Raw genomic sequence first — 27,292 nt, forward strand, 5'->3', positions numbered from 1 at the left:
ACTACTGGACAAAAAAAAATATCTAGTAATTTCTTTTACTTGTAATATGCTCATTTCCCCAGCTCCTTCAAGAAAAATGACGCAATGCCAAGTATATCACAGCAATTTCACTACTATTAATCTGTATAAATTTATCTTCCTAGTTTGCATAAAATTCAGATTGTTGGCTCAGTGCATACAGTCACCTTTCCTCTTCAGAGCCTCAGATGTTGTGACTAATTCTGTCCCAGCTGAGATCCTTTTCTTGCATTAGATAAAACCCGACCGTAAATGTTCTGCCTCTTCAGCCTGCAGTACAGATTGGTGGCTCTATTCAGGTCATCCTTGCAAAAATATTAATCCAGTGAGCGTGTGGCTTCCTCGAGTCAACTCCTGCCATTGCCTGGAGGAGCTGGGGATTGCAGAGCTTAACCTTTGATATGAAAATGGCTGCAATTCACTGTTATTAGTGCATGGGCGCATCACTCCTATCAGGCGGCGAGGTATTGCCTGGAGCGGGACACATGTGTTTCTAGTCATAAAGCGGGATTTGCTTCACGCTGAAGCCAACTGCCGCCCCGGTATTACATACACCCATAGATGCTCTGAGACTGCCTGTGCCTTTCCATCCTTCAGCATCCCCCACCTTTGTTATCTAATGTAAAAATGGCCATTTCTACTTGAGGGCAATTTAGCTGATATGACACACTTTCTACAAATTGCCTCTGTTTTATTTTCAGACCTTACATAAATGCTTTTTTATGCATTTTTTTTCCCTGTGTTCAGTGATTCTTACATAATTCTATTTGAGTCTTTTTGTATGTCGGCTAAATACTTGCAGAAACTCGCTGAAGAGACAGAGCACTTCGGTGAGCTCCAGCTGAGGGACAAAACTTCCTTCTGCTCCTTTGGATACAGTAATGGTTTTCCTCGCAGCGCCGGCGCCTACGACAACATCCTTGGCAAGCAGAGCAAGAAAACATCAAAACCGAGGACGGAGTGTTGTTGCCTTTGCAATGGCGAGTAGCAAGACCCCCTTCAAAGTCCAGTGGATATTAAAACACTGCTGCTGCTGCTCCTGCCAGCTCCACAGACCCGAAGTGCCAGTGAAGGCAGAAGGGGAGGTGGGGGCTGTTCCCAATGGCTCCAGCTCCCTCTCCTGGTGACAAGCAGAGCCAGGCCGGCCGCCAGCCAGGGGAGCGGCCAGCACCTCCACAACCTGCTCACACAATCTCTGTGACACTCGAGACAACAACGGAAGGAAAGTCAATGGATTTTAACGATTGATTGCAGAATTTGGATGAATGAACCGGAACTCTGAAATTAATTAAGCAGGAAAGAGTAACACAGGCTTTGAGAGGCAGACGATTCCGAGCAGAGGCAATCCAGCTCCCAGTACTTCTCTGCTTCAGGAAAACAGAGCAACTGGGTTGATTTTTTTTTTTCCTTTAGACTGTTGAAACATCTCAGCAATTTTGTCATAAAGAATCCTTAGATTCATAAAATCCTTAAAATACAAAACCTAAAAATATTTGCAAACATGAAGCAAACAACAAAAAATACTTAGGACATAAAGAACTAAAAATCTTTTAATTTAAAACCACTGAAGATAAAACTGCAAAGTTTGTGAATGAGGACATTTGGCCTAATGAAGTATGAACAATTAATGAGGTCCAGGAGCATTAAACTAGGCTTGTAAAGATTTTCAATAATCATTATTGATGCTAACTACTGCTAATATCACTGAGTTTCCATGTAGGCTGTATGATGAAGCTTCTGAGAAAAAGAAGCTAGACAGCATGGCTAGCTGTGTATTTATACATGGCTTCACAGAGAAGACAGCACGAGGGTCAGACTGCTTCTTTATGGTTTAGGATATTTAATATTCAAAGAGACATTTTAAAACAGCGACTTTGCCTCTCTCTCCCCGTTACTTTCTCATTAAAGCACAGATAGATGTTTTCATAGACATAACGACTCAGAAGTTGGAAAAGACAATTTAGCCTTTTGTATCTCATCTTTAACACTTCATTTATTACTAAATATCATCTATTTTTGAATGACCCGGGTGCTTCTGCAACAACAGCCTTCCCAGCTGCTGGAGGCGATGGCAGAGATTCATCACGCGGGTGACAGAAAGTGCCTCCACGCTCGTGGCAGCACATTGTGCTGCCATCTGTAAGACCCCCCAGCTCCAGAGCAACCTCAGGATTCCTCCTCCTCCTCCATAAAAACAAGGCACGTAGTGCAGATGTTAGAGGAGCTGGGCCTCTGAACATGCTGACCGTGCTCCTTTTCAGAGGGCTCCCTGCTAGCTGATTAATGGGGCAGCATTAATGTCAGCTGTGGTGCTGACCACAGAGCCAGAACGGTGGCCTGAGACTGAGTGCCCTGGCAGTGCTCAGAGCCAGGAGAGGTAAACGCAGCTCCCAGGAGAGGTGCAGGGAAATCACCATTTCCTACAATCACAGGCTGCTGCTATAACTGTGCCTTTTCAGCTTCCTACAAAAAAAGATGGAGATTGGGCTTTCACTCTGCTCAACAATGCATCGTCAAGCTGGGGGCTGATCTCCCCTTTCTCTCTTTCTTCTCTTTAATAAAAAGTCTAAATTTGAGTGAACAACTAAAAAACACCTTGGAGTTTGGAAGAGCAGAGAATATGGTCTGACTTTCTACTGGTTCTAATAGGATTCCAAGCAAGACCTGTTCTGCACTTCACCACATCCATCTCCAAGTGAACGCTCCAGTTCGGCAGCACGTGATGAGGAGAAGAGGCAGAGATCTTTTCAAAGCTGATTATTTTAGAAGTTTGGTTTCAATCTGAGAAAAAGACCAGCTTGCACTTCCCGTGGTTTTGTAAGAGGCTGTTAGGTATATCTAAGCACATTACATTTAAAAAGTTGTAACAAGCAGAAGTGACTCAGTTCCTAGTAGTAGTGGGGATATCTTACTGACAGCGCAATTTTTTTTTCCATCTTTCCTTTTTACTTCTTCTACTCTATTTAAAAACTTGCAGTCTCTACTGTTTCACAGCAAAAACTGTTTGTAAAGCAAGAATTGTGCTGATCGCATCAAAACTCATTAATATAACTTGTTTTTCCATTATTAGCACCATCTGAGCCTGTTGAAATCCTTAACCAGGGCTTTAATTTTTCCACAGAGAGCTTTAAATTAATTAGTGGTTTACATGCTAACAAAGAAACTGATACATTCATAAATCAATCTAATGCAGAAGGATTACCAGAGGGTGGAAACCTATTCAGTGGGGACCTCACATTCACTTAACACGGTGGGTTTTTAACAAAAGGGTGCAGGTGTGGAATGGACGGGTACCGGGAAGAGCCCATGATAATCACTTTGCATCACTTAAAGACTCAGCAGGACACATGGTAAATCAGAGCCTAGGGCCCACCCTAAGCGAAACCCATGTAGATATAAAAGGCAGTATCATCCCACTTTAACCTTCACAGCTAAATTGCCAGAGTGCTACAATTTCTTTTGTGTAGGTTACAGGCCACTGAACTAATGGAAAATACAGCAGAATTAAAGTACTGGGATGCAGAAGTACAAACTAACATAATGGTGTAACTTCTATGTAAATAAAGGTATCAAATAAATATTTACTTTTTTTTCCTGAGTGATCATTAAATGACTCCAAGCTATTAAAAAAAGGATGTAACTGTGTACACTTTTCATTCATTTTACGTTTTTAATCTAGGTTTCTGCAAACACAACACTAACTCTGCTATGTAACTGTGGCAGCATTTTTCTCCTGTTTTTCCTAACCTGGCACTGTTCACTGTTAATAAAATTTGACAAAAAATAACACTTTTCCTGGTCTTCTTCTGTGTCCCAAAGGTCCAAAGTTATGGGCTTAAAGTTTAATTTTTTATTTTTTTTTTAAAAAGACTTTGAGACTTTGATGGCTATAGCACTTTTTAGTCTTTACTATGTTTCTAAATAAACTTGTGATCTATTTTGAAAGCTCCTCATTTTAATAACGGAATCTCTGTCACCACAGACACGTGCACAGTCTCCATTAAATGCTGTAAGAACTGCACATATATGAAGTGATCAAGATTCTTTTCCTTTACAAAAAGGTAAGATATCCTTGATGAGTCAGATGAAACATGACTAAGAAAATTGTGACTGTGCATGTTAAGAAATTAAAGGCTGTAAGCGACAGAAAGACCCACCCAGCAATTCAGGCTCAGTGCTGCTGAAACTTTCAGTAGATGATTGGCAGTAATTGTGCATTTTTACAACGAATAATCAATATTTACTGACGGCGGTTCATAACAGAAAGAAATCTGAGCAATTGTCAGGTATTCACAGTCTGAATTTATCCAGTTCTCCTAATTCAAATAATTTATAAACACATACTCACTCAGTCCTGTATACGAGGTATCAGATTTTCCATACAACCACAAGAAAAAAACATACAACAGGTTAACAGGCTATTCACATATTTTGGTGATAAAAAGTTTTCTTGAAATGAAATACCTTCATTTAATCTTCTATAGTACCTTCTGTAATTATCTATTTCCAGTAATAAATCAGCCATGAAAAGTGTAACTCTGGGACATATTAAAAATCACATCTCTTACAGGGAGCGGTGCAGGACAGGCACTGCTATCATATACAATACAACCTGCCTGATCTTCAACCTCAGCTGAAGTCTCCTCTGACAAATGTCTCCTCAAAAAAACGCATTTCACCATCACTCACCGTATGTTATTTATATAGATGTGCAAACCCACTTTTAAGCAAAGATACCACAGCTTAGATAGTTTCTCCAGTTATGTGCTTTTTGTTTGTCATTACTGATTTCATGTACATGTCCGCCTCGCAGCAGCAGTTCTGAACCCAAGCACTGGTAGCCTTCCCCACCCATCGCCTCCAAGGACCACGTGCAAAAAGGCAACAGCTGGTTGCAGGCTACGGCAAATGCTAACGGACGACCCCCTGTGCAGGGAAGCAAATCCTAAATAGCATATTCTCCCCTTGATTTGTGCTGGAAAGGCAACAGGGAAGCGTACCCACAGCTTTCTCACACTGCGATCAAAAAGGTGCCAAATGGGAAGCAGGAAGGACCAGGGCAAACCCGCCGCACCATGTGTCCCTCCAGCACGCCGGTGGCACGGCAGCAGGCATGGGGAGTATGCTTGCTCACCCTAAAAACGGGTGTGGGTTGACACAATGCGGTCACCTCTTACCCTCATGACCTATTTGTGACTGCAAAACCCAAGTAAAATGTATTTTTTGAAAAGAAGCAAGAAACACTAGCGCAGTACTAAATGAGCTGCCGTCCTGCCAAGGGCTGGCGTGACGTTTAGCCCGGTTCCCAGGGCATAGGGGAGCGGCACGGCGCAGCTCCTCGTGCTCTCTGCCTTCCATCCCACATCAATCCTGCTATTAAAATGCTCTCCAGGAGACCGAGCAAGGCATTAAAGGTGACACTAAAGGTGGCATGTGCTGTACCTGTGCTCCTCCCAAATGGAATTAGTTCATTGAAAACCTTCACGCCAATCTAACTAGCACAACAAACAAAAAAGAAAATGGGAGTAAGTAAAGGCGATTAGCTAATTAGTGATTAAATAAAGCCGTGGCCTGTCACTGGCAGGGGGCTGTGGTGGATGCCATCCCTTTTATCCAGAGTCGCAGCTGGCGACACACAGCAGAAGCCCTCGGGCACCCTGTGCTGGCTGGTACCTCTGCCTGGTGCCCTTGCCGCCATCCCCAGAGGACTCCGTGCCGTCTCCAGGGGGATGTCCATCACACCATAGAGAGCAGCACATGCCATGGGGCACCCTGCAGACATGCTGCTGGCAGCCAGCACTTCTCCGCAGGAAGCCTCGCCATTTGCCCGAGGCCTGCTTGCTTTTGGCAGGATCCCTTGCCAAAATTTTGCTGTGAATCTTTCTAATGTATTTGCCCCCAAAACTGTTATGTGCTGCAGGCTCCTTGCCACACACCCCAAGAACGCAGCCTACACAAGTCCCTGGCCTCCCCTGTGTTCAAACACTCCGTCTCCTAGACCTGTACCGCTCCCGTACTGCTCGCAGCCAAGCAAGTTCATTAATGTTAATTAATGACTGCTGTGTTTCATATTAAAATCACCAGTTCTGAGCTCTGAGACACAAAGAAGTTTCCATACATCAACAGCTTCAAAGCAATTGTCTCTACGGGCACACTTGTCCTCGGCTGCAGTTGCAGGATAATTGTGGAAATTACCCCTCGGGGAAGAGGAGGAAAACTACCTCGTATTTACCTTGGGGGAAGATTGCGCCCCTGGAGAGCTACCTATCAGCTCCTAATGGGTTACAACACTCAGCCTCTCAACAAATTATACAAAATTGCCCTCTGGTTAGCAGGGCTATCTGATTAATCCCACAAACCCACAGCACAAGGCACAAGAAGTGTCTGATCCTCACAAGATGAAGCCACAAGGTAAGTGCATATGCCAAAAGCCTTACCAGGTCTGGAAGGTTAATCAATATTGCATTTCACAAAGTCTTGGATTATCCCACTAAGTATGTTTTACACTCAATATATGATATTATTTCTATGCCTCCAAGGGAAAGCTGGCTTAAAAAAAAATAAAGCAAACATTTCAAATAGAGTAAACAGCTCTTCCCAGATTATCAGAATTGTTTACACTGAAAACTAAAATGCAATTGCAAAACCAATGCCCGATATTTGCTATTCTTCCTCAGGCAAAATTCCTCCTGGAGGCAGCAGGAGTTTTATCTCAGTCACTGACTCTCGGATTACGGCTTAACTTGATAAAGTTTGTTTCTCAGTTCCTCCAGGACTTCTGCCTCAGTACACCCCACACTGCCCCGTGGGCTGACTGCTTCAACCCCACCTCCAAGTCCTCTGTTGGCCAACCCAGCAATGCTGCAGAGCCAAGGACAGGGATGTCAGGGCGGTGTTGGGATGGGAGAGGGCAGTGGCGGGGCAAATGAACAATACCTGCCTGAGCAAGCTCACTCATCTCCTTCCCTTCACTACCAGGCATTTGGAGCCCAGAAGCAGCTGTCCCAGCGTGCCCCCCTCCATGAGGTACCATCAGTTCTTCTGGAGCTGCACCCACTCATGAAGAGAGTAAGACTCAGAGCTGGTTTCTCCTACCTGTCACTTACGTCCCTCCAGATCTCATTTCATTGTATTAATTGCTACTAATGATTTATCAAATACCCTCACTAGAGGCAGAGGAGATTTAAATGACCCTGCATCACACAGCTCATGGAACATTCACTCCACAGAGACCCTCTACAGATTCTCTCCGCTAAATTAAATGAACTTCCAACAAAATTTTCTCACAGCCAACTATGCAACTCACTCAAATCATTAGCAGCTTCATGAGTATGTTCAAAGGGACTGATCTGGGTTTTAAGGTTTTTGAACAGGTCAGCTTTACCCCAAGGAAGCCTAAGACATGTTATCTGAAGATAGGGACAAACAAGCTCCTTAACAGATGGGAAGAGTTCCTTAGATATTAAGTAATTAAGCACACTCAGCACATGTTAGCTCTTAAAGAAAGTTGTTTTTAAGAGATAAGGCACTCTATAAATAGATTTGTGGTTAACCAAAAATCTGCCATTTCAACTTTTGCTCACAAGCCTAATCTCATAAATTGCTACATGAAAAATGAAGATATAAGGAGCATTACATGATTTACAAAATTATCAGACTGAGGGGGCTTTTAAGCTTTCTTGCCTGTATTCTTCCATTTTTCTGCAGTTGGCTAAGATTTAACAAGCAAGTAAATCAAAGCATTTTGATCTGAAATTGCCTTTCTGTGCTTGCCTTGCTTCCAATTCCAGCAAGTACCAGCAGCAGGGAAAAGGAAACCGCTTTTCTCTACTGCAACTTTTCCAAGGAAGCCAAGATAGAGCCTCATATTTACAAACACATCGTTGGCAACTCATCATTATGTCCAAGACAGCTTTAATGCTCCAGTGACCAAAAAAAACACACCTCAGGCCTGAAGCAGTAAGACAAGAATTGCAAAGCAGCGATGTGCCGCAGCTTACCATTGCTCCTTCACTCTTACTTTGTGCAACTTCTCGCTGCAGCCGAGCCACAGACAGCTTCTCCCTACGGAAAGAAAAGCGTGTGAATAGCAGTTCGTTTGTCACTGGCGGAGAGAAGCACCACTTGCCCATGGGGGTGGCATTCCAGCACATCCCTCGGGAAACCCTCCTGGCAGACCCTGCTCTCCTCACCACGTTTCTCCACAATATTTAGTGGCTGTGTTATTGTTTCATTTTGTGGCGGTTTGACAGAACTGTCAATAAATCAACTGAATCTAAACATCCTTTGCTGCATTCAAACGACAAAGTAGCTCATCATGCTGGCGATATGGAAACAGATCGTGCAAATCAGATTGTGTTATTTATCTTCCTACAGCATTGCCCATTAGCTGTACTCCAGACCATTCTAACACAAGCTAGAAGGCTGTTAGATTATCAGTAACAAAGTTTTTAAAAATCTATTCTAATCCTAAACATAGTGTGCTGCATTTTGTAGCTACAGAATTATTAAGTTATTTTAATTAGCTTTTTTCCACATAAGATCCTTACCCAAATGTTTGGCTTGACTCAAGTAACAATTAATTTGCTTAATTAAGGGTTTGGTGATCACAACACACTTTCAGCTGAAAAGTTGTAAGAAAGGAATGAAAGTAGGGTTTTAGTATAAAGAGATTTTCACAGCGTATGTACTGTGAGAATGTAGCACACACCAAGTATGGGAACTGCAAAGCCTAGACAGTGGAAGGTGGTGCAGGGACCAACCACTGCAGGAGGGCTACAGGAAGAGAAGAATTTGCTCTGGAAGCTCAGCAAAGCAGAAAATACTTTACAGAACAAGTGAGACTTAAACAACCTACCATAATTTTAAAAGAAAGAAAAGTAAGAAAAACTAAAGACTTTTTTTCCAGTAGGCTATTTTTAAGGAAGAATATATATTTCTGAAAGAAAAGCACCCTGCAGAAACATCAAAGGAATTTATCAGCACATAAAGAATTTATCAGTACACAACAAAACATAAATTCACAGATGAATAAATTATTTACAAAAGATGATCAGCTTTGAAAACTTGCAGCTAACGAATTTTTAAATCACAATATATCCATTAAAAAGTTTGAAATTTTCCATTTACTCATGTTTTGTCCAGAAATTCTACTTGGTTGGATCGGAAATAAAGACCTGAACCATCCCAGTGCAGCATCCTGGCACTTATCTGGGATACTGAAAATCTCTGTTCCAGTGACTAGTTTGTATAATGTAAATGTAAGAGCAGCAATGGCTCAGGGCTGTTGAGAGCAGCGCAGCAACGAGTCCACTGGCCATGCCACCTGGCTTCCTGAGACATGTTGAGTTCAGGAAATAAAACCTTCCTGCTGTGTAATGCAGTGAACTATATAAAGTCTTGAAAATGCAGAGATGCATCTCCCAGCTCTCCTGCCACAGAGGAAGAGCAGGGACTGGAAACCCCTGTCCCTCAAAAACCTGTGAAGGTGTCCAGCCGGGGGTGAGGAAGGACCCGGTGGCTGATGATCACCCTGGGCTCTGTAGCCACACCTGTCACTGACAGAGTCACTCTCATCCAGCATGAAAAGCTAAATGCTCTACAGCATTTTATTCCTGATCTTGCCATAGAAGTAGCCTTCAAACCACTTCCGAGAGCCATTTCTCAGGAAGCGTTTCTGACGAGGAAGGAAGATCTGTGCATACCTGCCTAATTACTGTGGGAATGACAGCACTTGTGTCACCCAGCCATAGCTCAGCATATGCTTGGGTCACTACACCAGTCCGCCCTCTCCATTTCCGCAGAAGACCTGGTACTTAAGTCTCCGTAATGGTCACCTGCCCGCACGTGCTTGCGGCACCTCCACAACACTCCCCGCGCAGCCAGCTGGTGGTACCCTGCCAGCACCGCTACCACATCACTGCTAGGCATTGCTAATATCATGATTTGTAAACATGAACTATGTTGAAACCACTGAATACCAGCACAACCTAAAGCCACAGCCCGTGGAAGGTTCGTTTGTGTTACTCCAGCATGGTACCAAGATCCTCTTCTGCCCATCTGAGAAATTACTGGAAACTGAGAAGTGGCATTAGTCCAGGATTGACAGCCCTAACCCAAGTATCCTAAAAACAGCTTCTGAAAGATCCACACCACCCTCCCTCTTCCTTGCTCAGATACTATCACAGGCAAATTACAAAACTGGTTAATCCTATTTTAAGGATTTAGTTCATCTGCTGGAAATAGCCCATTGCATTTTTGCACTGCTTCAGCGCCCTAATATGTTTTAGTCGAAAAAGCAAGTATACCCTTCAAGGGGGTTTTGACTTTTTAATTGCAAAACAAATGCCTAAAGATATTTTATGAGAAAATATGCAGGGGGGGGGAAAACAACAAAAAACCTAAACAAACAAAAAACCCTACAAACCACTCCTCCATACACTTCCCGACAGTGGTCTGGGTAGATTTCTTTAGTTATTCCTCCTACATGAGGAATACTCCTACTTTCCTCTCTCCATGTTACCTCCAACATGGAATCAGTTCCACATTTCTGGAATCCTGGAATTTTATCAAAGTAAATTCCATTTGAGCTTCATCCACGAGGAGGGCTTCTCCTAATTCTTTCTCTGAGTGAGGATCCTGGCTGAGGTTCAGAAAGGGCTTCCTTAACAATTTTCCCAGCGAAGGAGAGCTAAAACTGGCGTTCTCATACTGTGTTTAGAACGTTGCTGCTATTAGGAACAGAACCACTCTTCAACAGAAGAAAATGAAAAAGAAACCTGAGTATCATGTATGAGAAAACAACTGCAACAGGGGATACAGAAGAGCCATCTGTTCCAATGGTGTACAAAAATAAGTCAACTCTGCAGCAAGCAAACCCTGTGCTCCCACTTCACATGGGTCCCAGAGCATCTTCTCCCTCCCACCAGCATTCCCTGGGTGAAGGAGCTGTGCACCTGCAGCCAGCCCTCCACAGATGGTTACCTCCATCCATGCAGAGGCTCAGTGTGCCTCTGGACCACAGCCATCCCCAAGATCATCCCAGGGAACTTCATTTGTGATCCACTTGGCCCATTGCCCGCAGTGAGCCATTTCCCACCACCTCTGTACAAACACACGCTGGTATAAAGGGTGAGAAATGTCATCAAAATCCTGTTATGAGCCAACAGCATTTAACACCAATTTGCAGTGCTGGAAATTTTCATATAAGATACATGACAAGAGAGAACAAGGACCTTCATATGTAAGCACAACCAAATAAACCCGTCGGTTACTACCCACCATCTCTGGCCGTTCTGATTAAGACAGCACCGTCAGCGACTATTCTCAGCCCCTATTTTTTAACACGGTGTTACAATTGGATAAGCATTTTACTATGACTGAGCTGTAAAAAATAATAAGCTTTTAGCTGCTTTAGTGTTTCAGATGTTTCAAATGCAAAGAACGTTTGACATGCAGCTTCAAAATTAATCTTGGTTTTTTAATCTTTGCTTTTAAATAGGGAAAATCAGTAGCATTACTTTGTTGCTATACGGTTTTATTTATTTTTAATCAAGCATGTTTCATCCCTGTAGCATGATTAATTAACGAAGTTAATTAGCAACTACAGCCAACCTGCAAGAAAACAAAATCATCTCTGAGGATTTAAAAAATTACAACATGTTCATTGAGAAGTTCTCATGTTCGGTTTTGAAAAACCACCACATGATAAAAGGTTTACAAAAAAGCTCTTTGAAAGCACAGTTTATGCTCTTAAGTTTGAATATTTGCATTGTAAGTGGCAAAATTCCCAGCCAAGGACTTTGCAAAGAGATAATTAAAGGAGACAAACAAGGATTCAATTATATCCTTTCCAGATGGAATCAAGCACACAAGTAGTCACTGTGTGGATGGAAGAAAGATACATTTCAAGTCTCAGTAGCGTTAGTAGATATTGCAGTAGCTTGTTCTAAAAAACAACAGTTTGAGGAAAGCCCATTTAGTCCAAGAAAAACAGAAACGTGCTAAATAATCCTGCAAATTCTAAACTCTCCTTAAACTGAAATTTCTTCTTCAATCTCCCTTCCCATCAGCTTGACTCATTCAACTACCAGACAAAAAAACCTGTATCGTGTGACAGTGACAGCTAACACACACAGCTCAGGGCTTCACCTCAAAACTGGGCTACCTGAACTTCTCCCAGTCCATGGGGATAAAGGAAGGTCAGACAAACCTCCCCCTATCACATAATTTTGAACAAATGCTGACACTGTTCCTGATCTGGTAACAGATATCCTCAGATCAAACAACACAATAAAGGCCATACTGGATACGTGGAAGACTCATTTTTTCTTAGTTCTCCTTTATATTCCTATTTTACACTGATATAACAAAACAAAAAAATACCTAGCAGTGAAATTCAGCTTCAAAAATTTTGAAATAAGATTTTTATTTTTATTCTGAAACCTCAGATTCAGAAGTTCTTAGATACAGGGCTAAACTTCTCCATCTAAACCAGAAATGTATTACTTAAAATAGCTTCTGAATAAAGGTATGAAATAAAGATTCCCTTAAAATGTGCTGAATTATATCCATTTGCCAAGATCACAGCCATACAGGATCAGGATATATTTTCAGTGGTAAATAATATTTTTACAGTTTTAATGATGAAAAATAATTGCATAGTTTAAATGAAGAAAAAGAACATGATCAAAACCCAGAAAGAATGGAAAATGTCTTCATAACATCATCTGAAACATAAGTTAATGCTTCAGTGAACCTTAATCCCCATGATCCACTGGGAAGACCAAGGCTCTCTCAAACCCTCTCACTGTCCTTTCCTCTCTGGGTCACACACAGCAGCCACACAATCTGCCAGCATGCACTGACACGTCTTGCATTTTCAACACTGACACATGAAGGTTTTAAACTTTTCCTATTTCCTTTTCCCTAAGTAAATTATTACTTTCCTACAAAGAGAATTAATGAGGACAAAATTTAATATGTATGACAGCTCCCAAGTTACTCATTTAATTGTTTCTCTACTCGCCTTTTTTTTAATGAAAGTGTTTTCTTCACGTTTCATCCTTCCTTGGAAATTTTCACTCTGAAGTGATTTCATTTAGAAGTGGTCAGTTCTGCACCATAAAATAAAGCCCAGCTTTTCTTTTCATTCTATAATTTCACTATTTGTAAAGCCAGAAAACCACCACTGGACCCAATGAAAAAGTAAAGCTTTGAAAAGACACTTTTAACATTTGGTTTATTTTTGTGATTGTGTTCAATCAGAGGGGCCAAACTATACACCAGTGAGTCCTTCTGTGTCTTCTGCAGGCTATTTTGGAGCCAAAATATTATTCAAACCAAGGTTCCCACTCTACGCTATCGCTGTGAGATTCGTAAGGTGAACAAATACTTTGTTCATGCAGGGAAAAACAAACAGAAAAATGACAGAGACTCAGAACCTGATTTTTCAAGGTGCCCCAAACGGTTGTGCCTGGGAACCACTCCCAATTTATCACCTACCAAAATTATTTCTCTGTAACTTTCCCCCTGCCACATCATCACTTGTCACCACAGCATCGTTCTTCAAATGAACCAGAAAACCCACGACTAAAATCTATCAAACATGGATTAAACATAGCATGGGGTCAACAACTGACCTAGAGGCAGGGTGCTAGTCTGTGCTGAGAGCCACAAGCCTGGCTCCCTTCAACTCCTGGATTTCCAGGGAAGTCTCCCACCTGAATGCTGAGCAGGCTTGACCCCATCGAGTCTATGAGATCTGACAAGGGAAGGGCTGAGGGTGGAATGGCTGCAGTCAACGAACACACCTCTTGGGGGATTGGACTGGATGATCTTTCGAGGTCCCTTCCAATCCCCAACATTCTGTGATTCTGTGCCTCTTTCAGCTCCCCCTGCGATCGCAGTGGTCAGCGACGCCGCAGCCTTCCTTCCTACTGCACATCGCGTACAACGAGGGCATCTGGTGCTTCAGAAACGTCAACGCCATGTGCATTTCGAAACTGGTCTTTTAGAGTCGCAACGGTTTAACTAGATCTAGCAATAAAAGAGTCATCTTGCAAAGAAATATTAATTGCAAATTTAAAGCCAAGCAAAGTATGAGCTTGATTTAATTATTTTTACAGTAATTGCAAAGACAGGAGTTACAATAAGGGAAGTACTAATGCTGTCAAGCAGAAGCAGAATAGATAGGATGAGTCACCAGCAAGGGACAGGCTCCTATTTATTGCTAATTTATTTGTATTCATTTCTGAATGAAAGATAAGCATACAGAAAACATCATTTACATTTAACTTTTCTTCTATAAGACATGATACTCCCAAATCCAGACAAGAAAAACAGGTCAATAACTTATTTAAACTGTATTTTCCTTGAGTGACATTAACAGTAGGGAAAAAAAACCCACCCAGGAATTGTAACTACAATCTAAAATATGTATCAGCAATCCCAAGGGGCTTCTCACCAATTTCCAGTGTGTTTTAATGTATATGAAATCTGAACTAGGAGTTCAAAGATCATCTAGTTACTTTCCAGAAGCATCCAAACAAGACATCAGATACAAAAGAAATACCATTGAAGGTGATCACGGGGTAACACAGGGCTGAGTCATTCTCCACTCCTAAGCATGTTCATGGGGACAGACAGCAATGCATTTTCAACAGAACCATCTTCTCTCTTATCAGCAATGATGCTTATTACTTCATTGACATTTACTGTTTTCAACACTAAAATTATGGGTGTAAGACTGCACCTTTTAATGATTCACTGATATTTCAGACAACATTTCAAATATATGTATTTTTAAATGTTGGATGTCTCCTTCCACTATTAGTGTTGACTCCACAACACAGCCCATCTCTCAAATTCTGTATATATTTGGGCCAACAGTATCAGACATAGTTAAAGATGTCTAGACTCAAAGTTTAAAATGTTGGGATTTTTCCTCTCGAGCTTTGAGATGGGTTTTTAACTTGGAAGGTTGAAAAGCCAGTAAGTGAAGAGAAAAAGCTTTTTAAAAAGAGACCTTTAAATAACTTTCATTAGTAACTGCTAAATAATTACAATGACAATAAACAGAGCCACCAACTCCCCTTTCAGTTCCTTGAAAAGACATGGAGACAATACCAACCATCACAATCAGTACAGTTTCTTGATTAAGAAAAAAACCTGGCAAAAATGGGGTTCCTTCCCTATGGCACACACATTCAGTTGTGGGATAAAAGATTAATGTCTGCATGACACAATGCCAAATCATCAGGAGAATTGTGAATTATACCAAGCAATCATTTTACAAATCTCCTGGAACATCTCGCTTACGACCATTATTCATGAAATGATGCCTTCGGTTGCAGTTTTTTTACAGATATATTCCTCTGAAGTCTTTCTTTTGGGTTGATATTCTGGGTGGAAGAAGAAAATGAGGGCAGAAAAAGAGATGATTTTTTTTATGAAACACAAAAATGGAGGAAAAAAGTTAACAATTTCCTAATCATTTCTAAAGTCTGCAGACAGTAGTGAGCAATACTTACAGAGTTATTTTAAAAATCAGCCCCAAGACAAGACAGTAAACTGCAGCAGGCAAGGGAGTTACACCTGGCTACCAACCTTAATGCAACATCAACTATGAAACTTAAAACACTCAAGTGTCAAGACACACCAAGTAAATAGCACTACAGAACTGAACTCTGAAATACATCTAAAGCACAGTTTTTCACACAACAAACGAAATAGTCCCAGCATTATGTAAACCTTGCATTTCTCAAACAGCGTAGTCAAGGTTTTAGCAAGACCAAATTCTGCAGAGAGCTGCTCCGTGTTTAAACCTATTGATTTATTATGTCCCATAAACTACTAAAATGCAATACCAGGAATAAATGAGCACAGAATCTGTCTCACAAAATTTGTTATTATTAAAAGTGGAACGTTAATGGTAAACTTTATTGTGTCTGTTCTGCAATCCACTCCATAAAACACCCAACAAAAGCGATTCGACAAATTCAGCACTGTATTGTAGTTTGGAATGTCTTCACAGAAGTGATTGATTTATCAATTTTAATGTTACATTAACGGTAATATTTTTATTTAATACTGTATTATTTCTGCCAATAAATTGTGATCCAAGAAGCATACAGTGGGAATTTGTATGATTAGGCAAGCTGCCAAGTTCTCAAAGACTTATCAGCATGGAAAACCTCAGTGTTCAAACAGAAAAAAAAAGAAAAGGACTAATAGAAGTCAGTTTGGAATAGTAATTCAGCAAAAGAAACTTTAAATTGTAATCTAGGCAGCTGTTGCACACAGATCCTCATCCTTTCCTTCAAGAATGACTGCTTGTTCTTCTTTCCAGGTGCTATTTCAAAATATCTGTTACAAATTAAGTTTAATGAAAGCCTTAGAATGCTCTAAAATGGAACTACATTTCTTTCTGAGTTTTCTTTCCCAGCACAAGGCCTACAGTTAGCACTTTTCTAATTACAAGAAAACAGCTGTGGTTATCTTCTTTTTGACAGCAGCCTCAGAACCACTGCATCATTCCGATAACCTTTTCCAAGCAAGTTTTACACTACCACCTTTTCCTTCTTGCACACTGCTAACCCACCTTCTGTAGAAGTATATGGCCCAGGACCTCCATTTCCTTAAAGAGGACAATAAGACAGAAAGACAGGTTGCTGAAAACCTCCCAGTTTGATGTTAGAGTTCAGCTGCACCCAAAGCAGATAAAGAAAGAGGCGCAGGGTCATTGCTACGTGATGGTTTGGTCCATGGGAGAAAGACAACAGTTTAACCCACCACCTTTTAGTCCCTCTTCTTTCCAACCTGCACAATCGCCACTCTCCATTTCACATGCCATCACAGAAGATGCCCTTCTGACCATGATTCCCAAATACACCTGCTCTCGTTGCTGGAAGTACGGAAGCTGGTGACATTTGCCTGTTCAGTGGAGCTGACACGGGCCTGGCAATGCATCAGTCACCAACACAAGGAAGGTGCTGCTGAAGCAGATGCCGCTTTCAGAAGAGTCAGATTTTGATTTCTGCGACTCGGTGAAATGGAAAGCGACAGCAGAGATGTGAATACAGCCACTCTCACCACATAGCCATCGAAAGATCATTTTTTTAATGCAGATTCAATAAAGAAGAGATGGAGCAAGGACTAGAAAGAACCACTAAGTGTAAGGGTATTTTTCACATCTTGCCTTTCTTCAGCATGTCACTCGGCACTTCTCTACTCTAGATTTAAAACCGGGCTCGTGTCACAGGTTGTGCACTGCATCACCATCAGGGAAAGCGTAGCTGTTTCTCCCCACTTTAATTGCTCCTAGCAGTGTCTTTCTGCTTGTGAGTGTGTAACTTCTTACTTGGTGTTTTGCTGTTGAGTTTTCAGCTGGCTCAAGCTGTTCTCTGGACTAGATGGAGTCTCAGTTCTTGTGTTTCTGGCTGGGGTATTTATTCTGTGTTGTTTGAAATACTCGATTCTTACAGCATACAGATTTACACTAATTTTATTGCATTGTTTACTGCTGTAACTTTCTGGAAATATTTGGAATCCAGAAGGTGTCTCCAGATACATGAAGAATTCTCTGGATTGTAACCTGAACAGAATTAGCTGTGAATCCTGAACCTCTTCAGCCATTTCTAGCAAAAGAGAATTCCGTTTTTTCCTTCACTTAGCCTGGTCTCAAGATCTTGAAAAAAACAACAAAAAAACCCCAAACAAACAAAGGAAGAAACAAGCAAACAAGGTTTTCTTTTTGCAAAGGACTCAGGAGTTGAGCTAACAAATACCCCAATCACTGGTTGCTCATACATATTTTTTCTCTGGAGATTTGTCACATGGAGATGATGTGCTGTGGAAATTCTTTTGAAAGGATATGTATTTCCCTAAAGGATTTTTAATGAGAATTTATTGCTCATGAAAGATTCAGGATTGGCAGCACTTCAGTCTTCAGTTAATGATCTTTGTTTATTAACATAAAATGCATCACGCTTACACAGGAGTGTAACTTTCCCAAGGAATGCATCAAAGCACGAAAGAATTCTCACTCCTTCAGTCTTATCCCCTGAGGCTGTCTGAGAGGGTGCTAGCTGAAATTTACATGGTTGTCCTCTACCAAAATGAAGTCAGAACCCTTGTTTCACATAAGGCTGAAAATCATGGAAATATTTTTTCATAACCAAAATCACTCAGACATAAACTAACAGCAAGAAATGGCAGCAGACTGCCATTACTTCTCATGGTGTCTATTCCTTCCATGCAAATTTTTTACCAGTATCTGAAGATCTTTGCTTAGTTCTAATCCTAATTACTTTGACATTCCATGGGTAATATTCATGCAATGTGCTGATTCCACATCCTGTTAGTAAATTACCACCTTCTGAAACTCAATGAATTTACTCAATGAGTGATGAAGGCTATAGACAACTGGCTCTGTAAACCAGAGATCCAGAAACACACCACTAAGCCAGCTCTTGTATTTCTATGGAAATAAAATGGCAGAAGTGCACTTCTTCAGGAAAAAAAGGACCAAATATACAACTGAATTAAAAATTGGGTGTAGGGCACAAAAAACAAATACACTGTTTTGGACACCAAGTACAACATCGTTTTAGACACCAAGCTCAACAAAACTCTCAGATCCCACTGCTTTCTTCATAACTAGCTTTCCTTCTTCTCTGCCCGAGTGATCCATCCAGCTCCCGTTTGTTTGTGAGAACATTTAGAAAGATTTTCACCCTGTTCTCTACAAAGCTTTTCAGTTTTGCTCTTACAATTCAAAGAAGATATCTGATTTTGCTTCATTACTGGTTGACCTTTTACCTCTGTTTTCCACTCCTTTGTTCCCAGATCATCACAACACATTCCTAGTATCTTTGTAATCTCCTTTTTTTCAGGGGTGTTACACAGTGTGATGTATTTTTATCCATCCAGAAAGCTCACAGCAAGCAGATTTCTGTTTTTCTTAACAGGCTGCACTTACCATGTCTTTTCTCTCTCTGAGCCACTTTTACCGCACAGTCTGTAACCTTCCAGTTGTCACTCATGTCTTGTTCTAATTGAACATTAAAATACCTTTTCTTTTAATGGACACGGAACAAAATCAAAGTGATTTTCTTTTGTTTCACTCACTGGACTTTTCTCTCTCTTGTCTCTTTTATCTTTACACAATTGTTCGATACTTAAGTATTCAGGCACAAATTGCCAGCAAATCTGCAATGACCTTCCACACAAAGAGAAAATACAGATGAGAATCAAAGTTGTTCAGAAAGAGTCCTTTTCCCTACTGCTTAAATTCTTTTTCTTTTTAATTGTTTCTTGTAACTTCACTTCTCACCCTCAAAAATAAGAAGAGTTCTATTAAGATCTAGAAATGCTGCTCAGTCAGGTAGACACACTTCTGCTGAGGATTGTCTCCATTTTAAGGCTAGAGGCAGAAATTTGGATCAGGCCCCTGGGGTAGCATTTTGTGCTGCAACCCATCTTTGCTTCCCTCTGCCAATTCACCTGAGGGATGAGAGAATTTCTTATCACATCATTTTACAGGAAAGCGAATAAACTGAACAGTGAGATGCTGTATATACCTTCAGGTACAGCAGCAGAACAGCTGCACTGATCTCCATGGGTATTACCTGCACACCTCTAGACTGAGCACTGAGCATTAGGATTGCAGAGCAGTAACACAGACTGAGAAATCAGGAAATCATCGGAATGAGTCAAAATATGTGTCAAACCAGTCTATCAAATATATATATATATACAAATACAGATGCTCTTTATATAAGGGAAAACATCCGCATGTAAACCACATAGCGCCCATATGTACTTCTCAATTTCCAACCTGTTGACACAGTGTATAGAAACAACACAGTAGAGGCTGTGGGTGCCCAACAAGAAAATGTAGAGTTAAAGACTAAATGAATGCATACAAGACAAGTTTTTTTATATATATACTTTAAACATGAGGGGAAAAAAAGGCTACTAAAATGACAGAACTATGGTTTGCAGTGTGTGATTTCATAATTGATCAACACTGAGCATATATGCTGAAAGACAAGCAATATTTGCCATGTTTACAATATTGCTGTGAAATCAGCTATTTGGTTTTACATGTATATCCATGATCTTTATTATTGAAAGCATTAGTGCATCTATTCAATCATTTTAATTTATACTGTAGGAGTGAAAAAATATTAAATAGATTATGAAAATAATTTCAGATATCCATCCATTTTTCATAATTCTGAAAGTAAAAAGCATGTTTCATAGTTAAAGGACTTTTGAGAGAAACTCTGCCAAGACCACCTTTTGAAAAATATCCACTTTTGGTAAAAATATAAAATGGATTATTTGTACTTCAAAAGCAACAAGTCATTTAACGATGTGCAACAGTTGGTTCTTGGGCCACCTGCAAACAGCCACTGGCATGAACACGTCACTCACCACACGTGCTTAACGGCACTACAGACCCTGGAGGTGTCTTCCGATACAACTCCCAGCAAGTGACAGATAAAATAAATGAAATAATAAATTTCTGAGAGCATTTCTCAAATGTCTACATAAAATATATTTTGGATGTAACGACAGGCAATAATTGCCACTTAGTTTTCAGATTCAGGAATGTGATCCTGTTTATTGAATGCAAAGATAAGGAGAAGAGATTTGGAGAAGATAATACAGATTTCTCTATAACTCTGTGAACTTCAGTAACCTACTAGTTTTGTGAGAGAAAAAAAAAAAAAAAAAAAGGAGGAAAGCCAATAACAAATTTCCTTAGAAAAAGTTATAACCTGCTGGGCTTCCCTCAGTCCTGCCCCAGGCTAGAGAAAATGCTTCAGTATGCTTTACACAAAATAATGCTCTCCAAACCATGTCTCACTATGCCAGAAAGAAAAAAAACAGCATGTTGAAAAATCACTTTGAAGTATCCTTCAGTAACCCAACACACACATTCATATTCATGCAACCTTACAGCAATAAAATCAGTTCCATGCTAATGATATAATTGTTTCTTCTATCACTCTGTCTATAAAAAAAGACTAGATAAAGTCAAAGGCAGTGGCCTCTGGCTGATTATGTGTTTTGACAAATTAGATGATTAACCAGAACCTCAAACCCAAGCTTCGTTGTCTCAGTAGACCTAAAAGAGGAGAAGAAAAGACTTGGTTTTGAAACGACACGGATCTGCAGGGACCCCAGCCCATACTGAGAGAACCACTCAAAGAGCATTATCTGTACTGAACCAAACAGCGGCTGGCGTGCACACAGGCTAATTTTAATATAGAATTTATAGTTGTCACTTTAAATAATGGATGCAGCATACAGTAATATATGCAAAACACTTTCCAACATATTCAAGAAGAGATGGAAAAACTAAGTTATCAAGGACAGTTTTACCATGCAATATACCAGTCTATCACTTAACAACACAGAAAATGAAATCCAGAGTACATCAGAAATATTAGTGGAGCAGTGACAATATTTTTGTGTGTATTTATGAAGCCATTTAAATTCACATATAGTCAAACCATAACCTCAGTGGTTGCCTAGGGATGCAACTCTGAATAGCAACAGGCACAAGATCCACCCCTGTTACTCAAGTTGTTTTACTGAGCTCAGTAAAAAAAAAAAATCACATGGGGTGATCTGAACTTGCTTCAGTACATCTTTAAAACCTGTTTTCTGAATATTAAATGAAAAAAACATTACCAGATGAAACCTGGGTAATGTCTATCCTTCCAGGTAGTACAGCTCAACAAAGCTGAGACAGAACTGTTACTTAAAACTTTTCCAATTATTTGTGATACGACTGAAAATTCTATTATGAAAAGTGTACTGCCATCATTTTACAGGTAAACACAATGAAAAAAAAAAATTGCTTTCTGTCTAAAACCTGAATCAGGGAGGTAAATACCTTCAAGAAACCCCAGACAAATTAAACCCTACTGGGGCATTTTAAATAATTTTCCCCAAAGACACCAGCCACATCTGCTTCATGAATGAGGCCAGCTTCTCAAAGTTCAAATTGCATCAACTTCAATGGAAGTTCACTTTGACCAAACAAAACAAGTAATTTAAAATACATGGGTGAATAAGAACTAAGATGTGTTAGCATCCAGGCATTTCCAAACACACAAGAAAGACAATGAGGTGCTGGAGCATGTCCAGAGAAGGGCAGCAGAGCTGGGGAAGGGTCTGGAGAACAAGTGTGATGAGTTCCCAGCTGAGGGAACTGGGGTTGTTGAGCCTGGAGACAAGGAGGCTGAGGGGAGACCTTCTCACTCTCTCTGCAATTCCCTGAAAGGCAACTGTAGTGAGGTGGGTGTTGGTCTCTTCTCCCAGGTAAAGAGCGATAGGACAAGAGGAAATGGCCTCAAGTTGCACCAAGGGAGGTTTAGATTGGATATGAGGAAAAATTTCTCCACCAAAAGGGTTGTCAAGCACTAGAACAGGCTGCCCAGGGAAGCGGTGGAGTCACTAGCACAGAATCACAGAATGTCAGGGATTGGAAGGGACCTCGAAAGATCATCCAGTCCAATCCCCCTGCTGGAGCAGGAACCTAAACGAAATCACACAGGAAGGCGTCCAGGTGGGGTCTGAATGTCTCCAGAGAAGGAGACTCCACAACCTCCCTGGGCAGCCTGTCCCAGTGCTCTGTCACCCTCACTGTAAAGAAGTTTCTTCTCAAGTTTAAGCGGAACCTCCTGTGTTCCAGCTCACACCCACTGCCCCTTGTCCTATCATTGGGCATCACTGAGAAAAGTCTAGCTCCATCCTCGTGACACTCACCCTTTATATACTTATAAACATCAGTGATAGCCTCATTGATTGACCTCATTAAAGGTATTTAAAAGTTGAGCAGACATAATGCTTAGGGACATGGTTTAGTCAAGGACTTGGCAGTGTTAGGTTTACATTTGGACTCAATGATCTTAAAGGTCTTTTCTAACCTAAACGATTCTATAATTCTATATTAAATGTATACTAAAAAATACCTAAAATATTAATTGGCTGAAGTATTAAAATGGAAAGATTTTCAGCCTTTCAAATGTCAACCAGACACTTCAGCAAATCTCAGTTTCTCCCATTTCCACAACAAATAGCATGTTTTGAAAACAATGTGATGTTTGAATGAAGCTCCTTGCCATCACAGCAGAAAGATTCTAGTAGCGTATCTGGGTAATGAACTGTGCTCTGAAATGACTTATTATAATCATCACCATGGCCAGCTACATCACCTCATCACCTTTGGCAGGAAGCAAAATAAAAATCACAGAGTGCTCACATAGCATCATCACAAGTATAACCTCATTTACAGAATCAGGAAAAAGTTAGTTTCAAATCAAGGTATTGATTATTTCAAAATTTAATTCCTCAGTCAAAAGCTATAACAATAAAATAAATCCAGTAAAGGGCATTTGCCACTTAAGTAAGTGAGCCTAATCTTGATATTAAGTTACTTTGATATTAGAGATCATAAAACTGGAATCACACTTGAAGTACCCATGTTAATAGAACAGGAAGAAAGACAGCCATATAGAAAACTGGTGATAAACTTTGTAGATAAATCTGCGTCACTATATGGCCTTGCCTTTAGTTTATATGTGATCAAAACAGCTGCCAGAAAACACACACATATGCATTTTTAATTTTTGCTGCTTAAACCTAGGGTACACATTTACCTTGAACTCAAAGGATCAGAATGAGGCTGCAATAAGCACCTACTTTAACATCCACCACCAATAATTAGAATTTTCTTAAAGAAAGTCAACAGAAGCCATCTCCTCAATACCCAGGGTTTATGAGCAAAACTGTAGCAGTGGCTTTTCTTTAACAGTGTTTTACAAGAGTGCTAAAAGAACTTAAAGTGCTTTTATATACAGAATATATGTTATTAATGGTCAAAGTTGCTATACAGGTGTTCAGAGCTTTCCCAAACTCAGGGGATCAATTGCAAGGAGATGTTTGCATTCACTTTCTTTTCTAAAAATCCCTAAAGCAGAACAGAGCAGCATCTCCTTTTTCATCACTCTGCAAGAACAAGTATATTTTGATACGCTAAAATACTTCCATGTTGACATATTTTTCTTAACAAGATATTGTCTTAATTAGTTTGATCTGTCATTTGGAGGTTACCTAGAAGACATATTCAGGATTTTTCAGTGAAGCAGAAAAAAACCATATGGTTTTAGTTTGCATATTATTTCTTACTAAAAAAACAGTACCTGCTTATTACTGCACATCCCATAAAAACAGTTTTTATAGTTGACACTGAAAGCTGTTATCATCTAATTTTACATGTAAATGAAATGCTAGGATTTTATTCTGCACAAAACACCCACGTATTCATCTCTTCATTAAACACTGTTGGTGAGAATACATGGCCAAGACACAAAAAGTCTTGCTTTGCCCTGCTGCTGGCTCTGGCCCTAAGGTGACGCTTGGCATCAGGAGCTCTTGTGCTGGCCTCTGTCTACAAAGTTCTCACTCGGCATCAATACAATGTCCCAGTGAGTTAGATGTCTGTACAGCTACTTGCTAAGTTCAGAATTATTTTAGCTAGCATACTCATGCTGGTTTTGCAATCTCAGATGTAGGAAAAGACAAACTCTCAAGGTACGTGAGGTCTATCAACAGGTACTTTCCCCCAGTACTGTCTTGTGAAAACATTATGAAAAACTTTACCTATTTATAGACAGTACTTCTGTATGCACCTATAAAAACTACAGCTTTACTTAAAAATTCAAAGTTCCCAATCTCTCAGAATTGCAAGTGACAGATAGAGAAAACTATTTATTTTCTAGATAGGTACTGAATAATTTCCATCTTCCCCTACATACAGGTCATGGTCTACAAGATTTCCTAAAGATATATTTTGTTTAAAAACAGTGATATCTTTTAGAGCACTCCCTGCAACGGTATCAATCAATTTTCCTTTTATGAAGAAAATGTTTCTAAGTAAACACACACAAGTACCTCACAGGTATTAATGAAAAAAAGTATTTAAAACCACTAGAAAATTATGCCCATCATAGCAAGCAGCAATTTAGTACCTTAAACAGGCAGCCAGATGGTAGGTTTCAGTCAGCCCATTTCTACTGGCATGTATTTAATCAGCTGAATTACCCCAGACTAAAAACTAGCCTGGATTTCTAAGAGACAGACACTGATGGAGCAGGATACCTACAGCTGGAGATCAGCAGGGTTTAGAAATTACTTGAGGCTGGGGTTCGCCAGCCCTTGGCAGGCCAGGGGTGGCAGGGCTTGGTCCTGCTCTGTGGCCAGCAGGACAATTTGGGCTCTGGCTGGAAGCCCCAGCAGCTCAGCAGGACCTGGGGACATTCCTGCAGCCTGGCCACAGTCCTCCAGCTGGGTTCTTCACCACGCCGATGCCCAGCCGCCTCCGAAAGCCTGCCATCCCTGCGGCTAGAGCTCCAGTAGCCTCAGGCATATAAAACTGCTTTCACTAGTGCCTAGCTGGCCAGCCAAATATCAGACAGGTAGAGTTTCCCTAGAGAGAAAGAGGAAGAAAATGCTCTCACTGCTATAAAGCCAAATGCCCCTCTGATCCTTCAGACTTTTAGTTTATTCATCTCCTCTTTGGTAGAGGCCTCCAGCCATCGTCACGCTCTGGCTGGAGCTTTTCAGTTTTAGGTTGTAAATCCGTTCCCTCCTCACTGCTCAGAGGATTCTTCCCAGGAGTTCACTGGTCAGACATCGAATGGCCACGCTGAAGGACAGGGCCATGCTGTCACCTACTCAACTGTACCCCCTCATGCCCATCCCATCCTCTCTAAATCCTTTATTTCCTCTACATCCTCTCTTTTTCTAGTTCTCCAAAACACACTGCTTTCGCACTAGTGTTTTCACATTGCTGAAGCCAACAAGTTTTCACTAATTCTAAGATGTGTTTCAGTGATGGTTCTCCTAAGCGAATTGGATTTGATCCTGAAGTCCATGATTATGGTCAAAGCCATTTAGTAACGTCCGTGTACTGTCCCTTGACATCACAGAAGGGGACAAACCTGAGGAGCAAGAGCTGACAATAAAATCTCTGAAGACATTAGAGCGCAGTAACAGCAGTTGGATCCATAACTACAGAGAACAGAGGGAGCTCCTTCCATTATTTTACATAAAAAGAATGAGAAAGGTATCATAAATTTATACAAATTGCTCAAATATTACGATCTGAGTACTCAAATAGTTATTTCTGCCTCAGCAATCTATGGGAAATGTGCAGTTTGAGCTGGTAATACAACCACATGTAAATGACTCCCAGAACCAGCCCCAACTTTGAAATAGCATGCCTGGAAGCCTCATTGCAGAGTGAAATGGAGACATTACCCATGCTAACCTCAAGAAATAATCTCATACTCAATGCTTGTTTTCACATAACATACTGCCATAGCATTTACTGCCCTTTTTATGCTCTTCTATACACAAGAAGCACAAAAAAATTGTTTTTATTTTATTTTAAACCATTAAAAGTTTGAGGCTTTTTTGATGGTCAAGATTTTTTTTTTTTAACTTCATCTTTATAAGGAATTAAAAATCTAGATCATAACACTGAACAAGAAGTAATGGTGAAAGTCAGTGCCAGGCTCGCTTATTCTCAGCAACAGAGTAGAGCAGTTTCAGGACCTTGTCTTTTGAGCGTAGATTGCATTCCAGTATATCAGATGCTGCAGTAATGGGATTTTGTAAATCTGAAATGCATTCATATTGTGTACATAAAGAAATCTCTTGATGTTTTACTTAGTTTAATGCTCTTTTTCATCATATGTACCCACCCATGCCCCTCCCTGCTTTCAACAGCTAATAACCAATACATCTGATGAAAATTAATTGTCTTGACAGCTTGCATAAAAACTATAAAGGTCCAAAGGAAAAATGCTGTGGCAGCATTTTCTTTCTCTGTAGGCCAGTAGCTATGGAAACTATCTTTAGAGGCCAACTGGCCTTCATCCCAGTACAACACACACAAAAAAAAATCAAAATGCTACTTTCAGTGGGTTAGTCAGTGGCACAAGTCTTAATTGTCAGCCTCCACGACATTGACACGTTAGCTAGAGAAAAATATTCATTGATTTTGTTGAGAGCAAAGCTGATATGACATTACAGTACTATTACAGACTTAGATAATACAGAGCCCTATAAACTGTGCTTCTATTGATAATTATGATAACCTGTTACTAAGAACACATAAAACATGTAAAACTAGACAGATATCTAAAATATCAATGTGCAAACTATCCATCTTCATAACAGAAAATATTTT

The 27,292-nt window shown here is 40.4% G+C and overlaps 1 protein-coding gene across 1 annotated transcript in view; it reads right to left on the bottom strand.

Moving 5' to 3' along the window:
- NCKAP5 (NCK associated protein 5) overlaps positions 1–8,171 on the bottom strand; it is a 219,669-nt gene extending 211,498 nt beyond the window's left edge. The window contains exon 1 of the mRNA XM_029083670.1: positions 8,019–8,171. Within this exon, the coding sequence (XP_028939503.1) occupies positions 8,019–8,171 (153 nt within the window). The remainder of the gene's footprint in view (positions 1–8,018) is intronic.
- Between the last annotated feature and the right edge of the window lie 19,121 nt (positions 8,172–27,292).

The sequence above is a fragment of the Antrostomus carolinensis genome, unplaced genomic scaffold, assembly GCF_000700745.2.
Source record: "Antrostomus carolinensis isolate BGI_N321 unplaced genomic scaffold, ASM70074v2 scaffold13922, whole genome shotgun sequence".
NCBI classification, from domain to species: domain Eukaryota; kingdom Metazoa; phylum Chordata; class Aves; order Caprimulgiformes; family Caprimulgidae; genus Antrostomus; species Antrostomus carolinensis.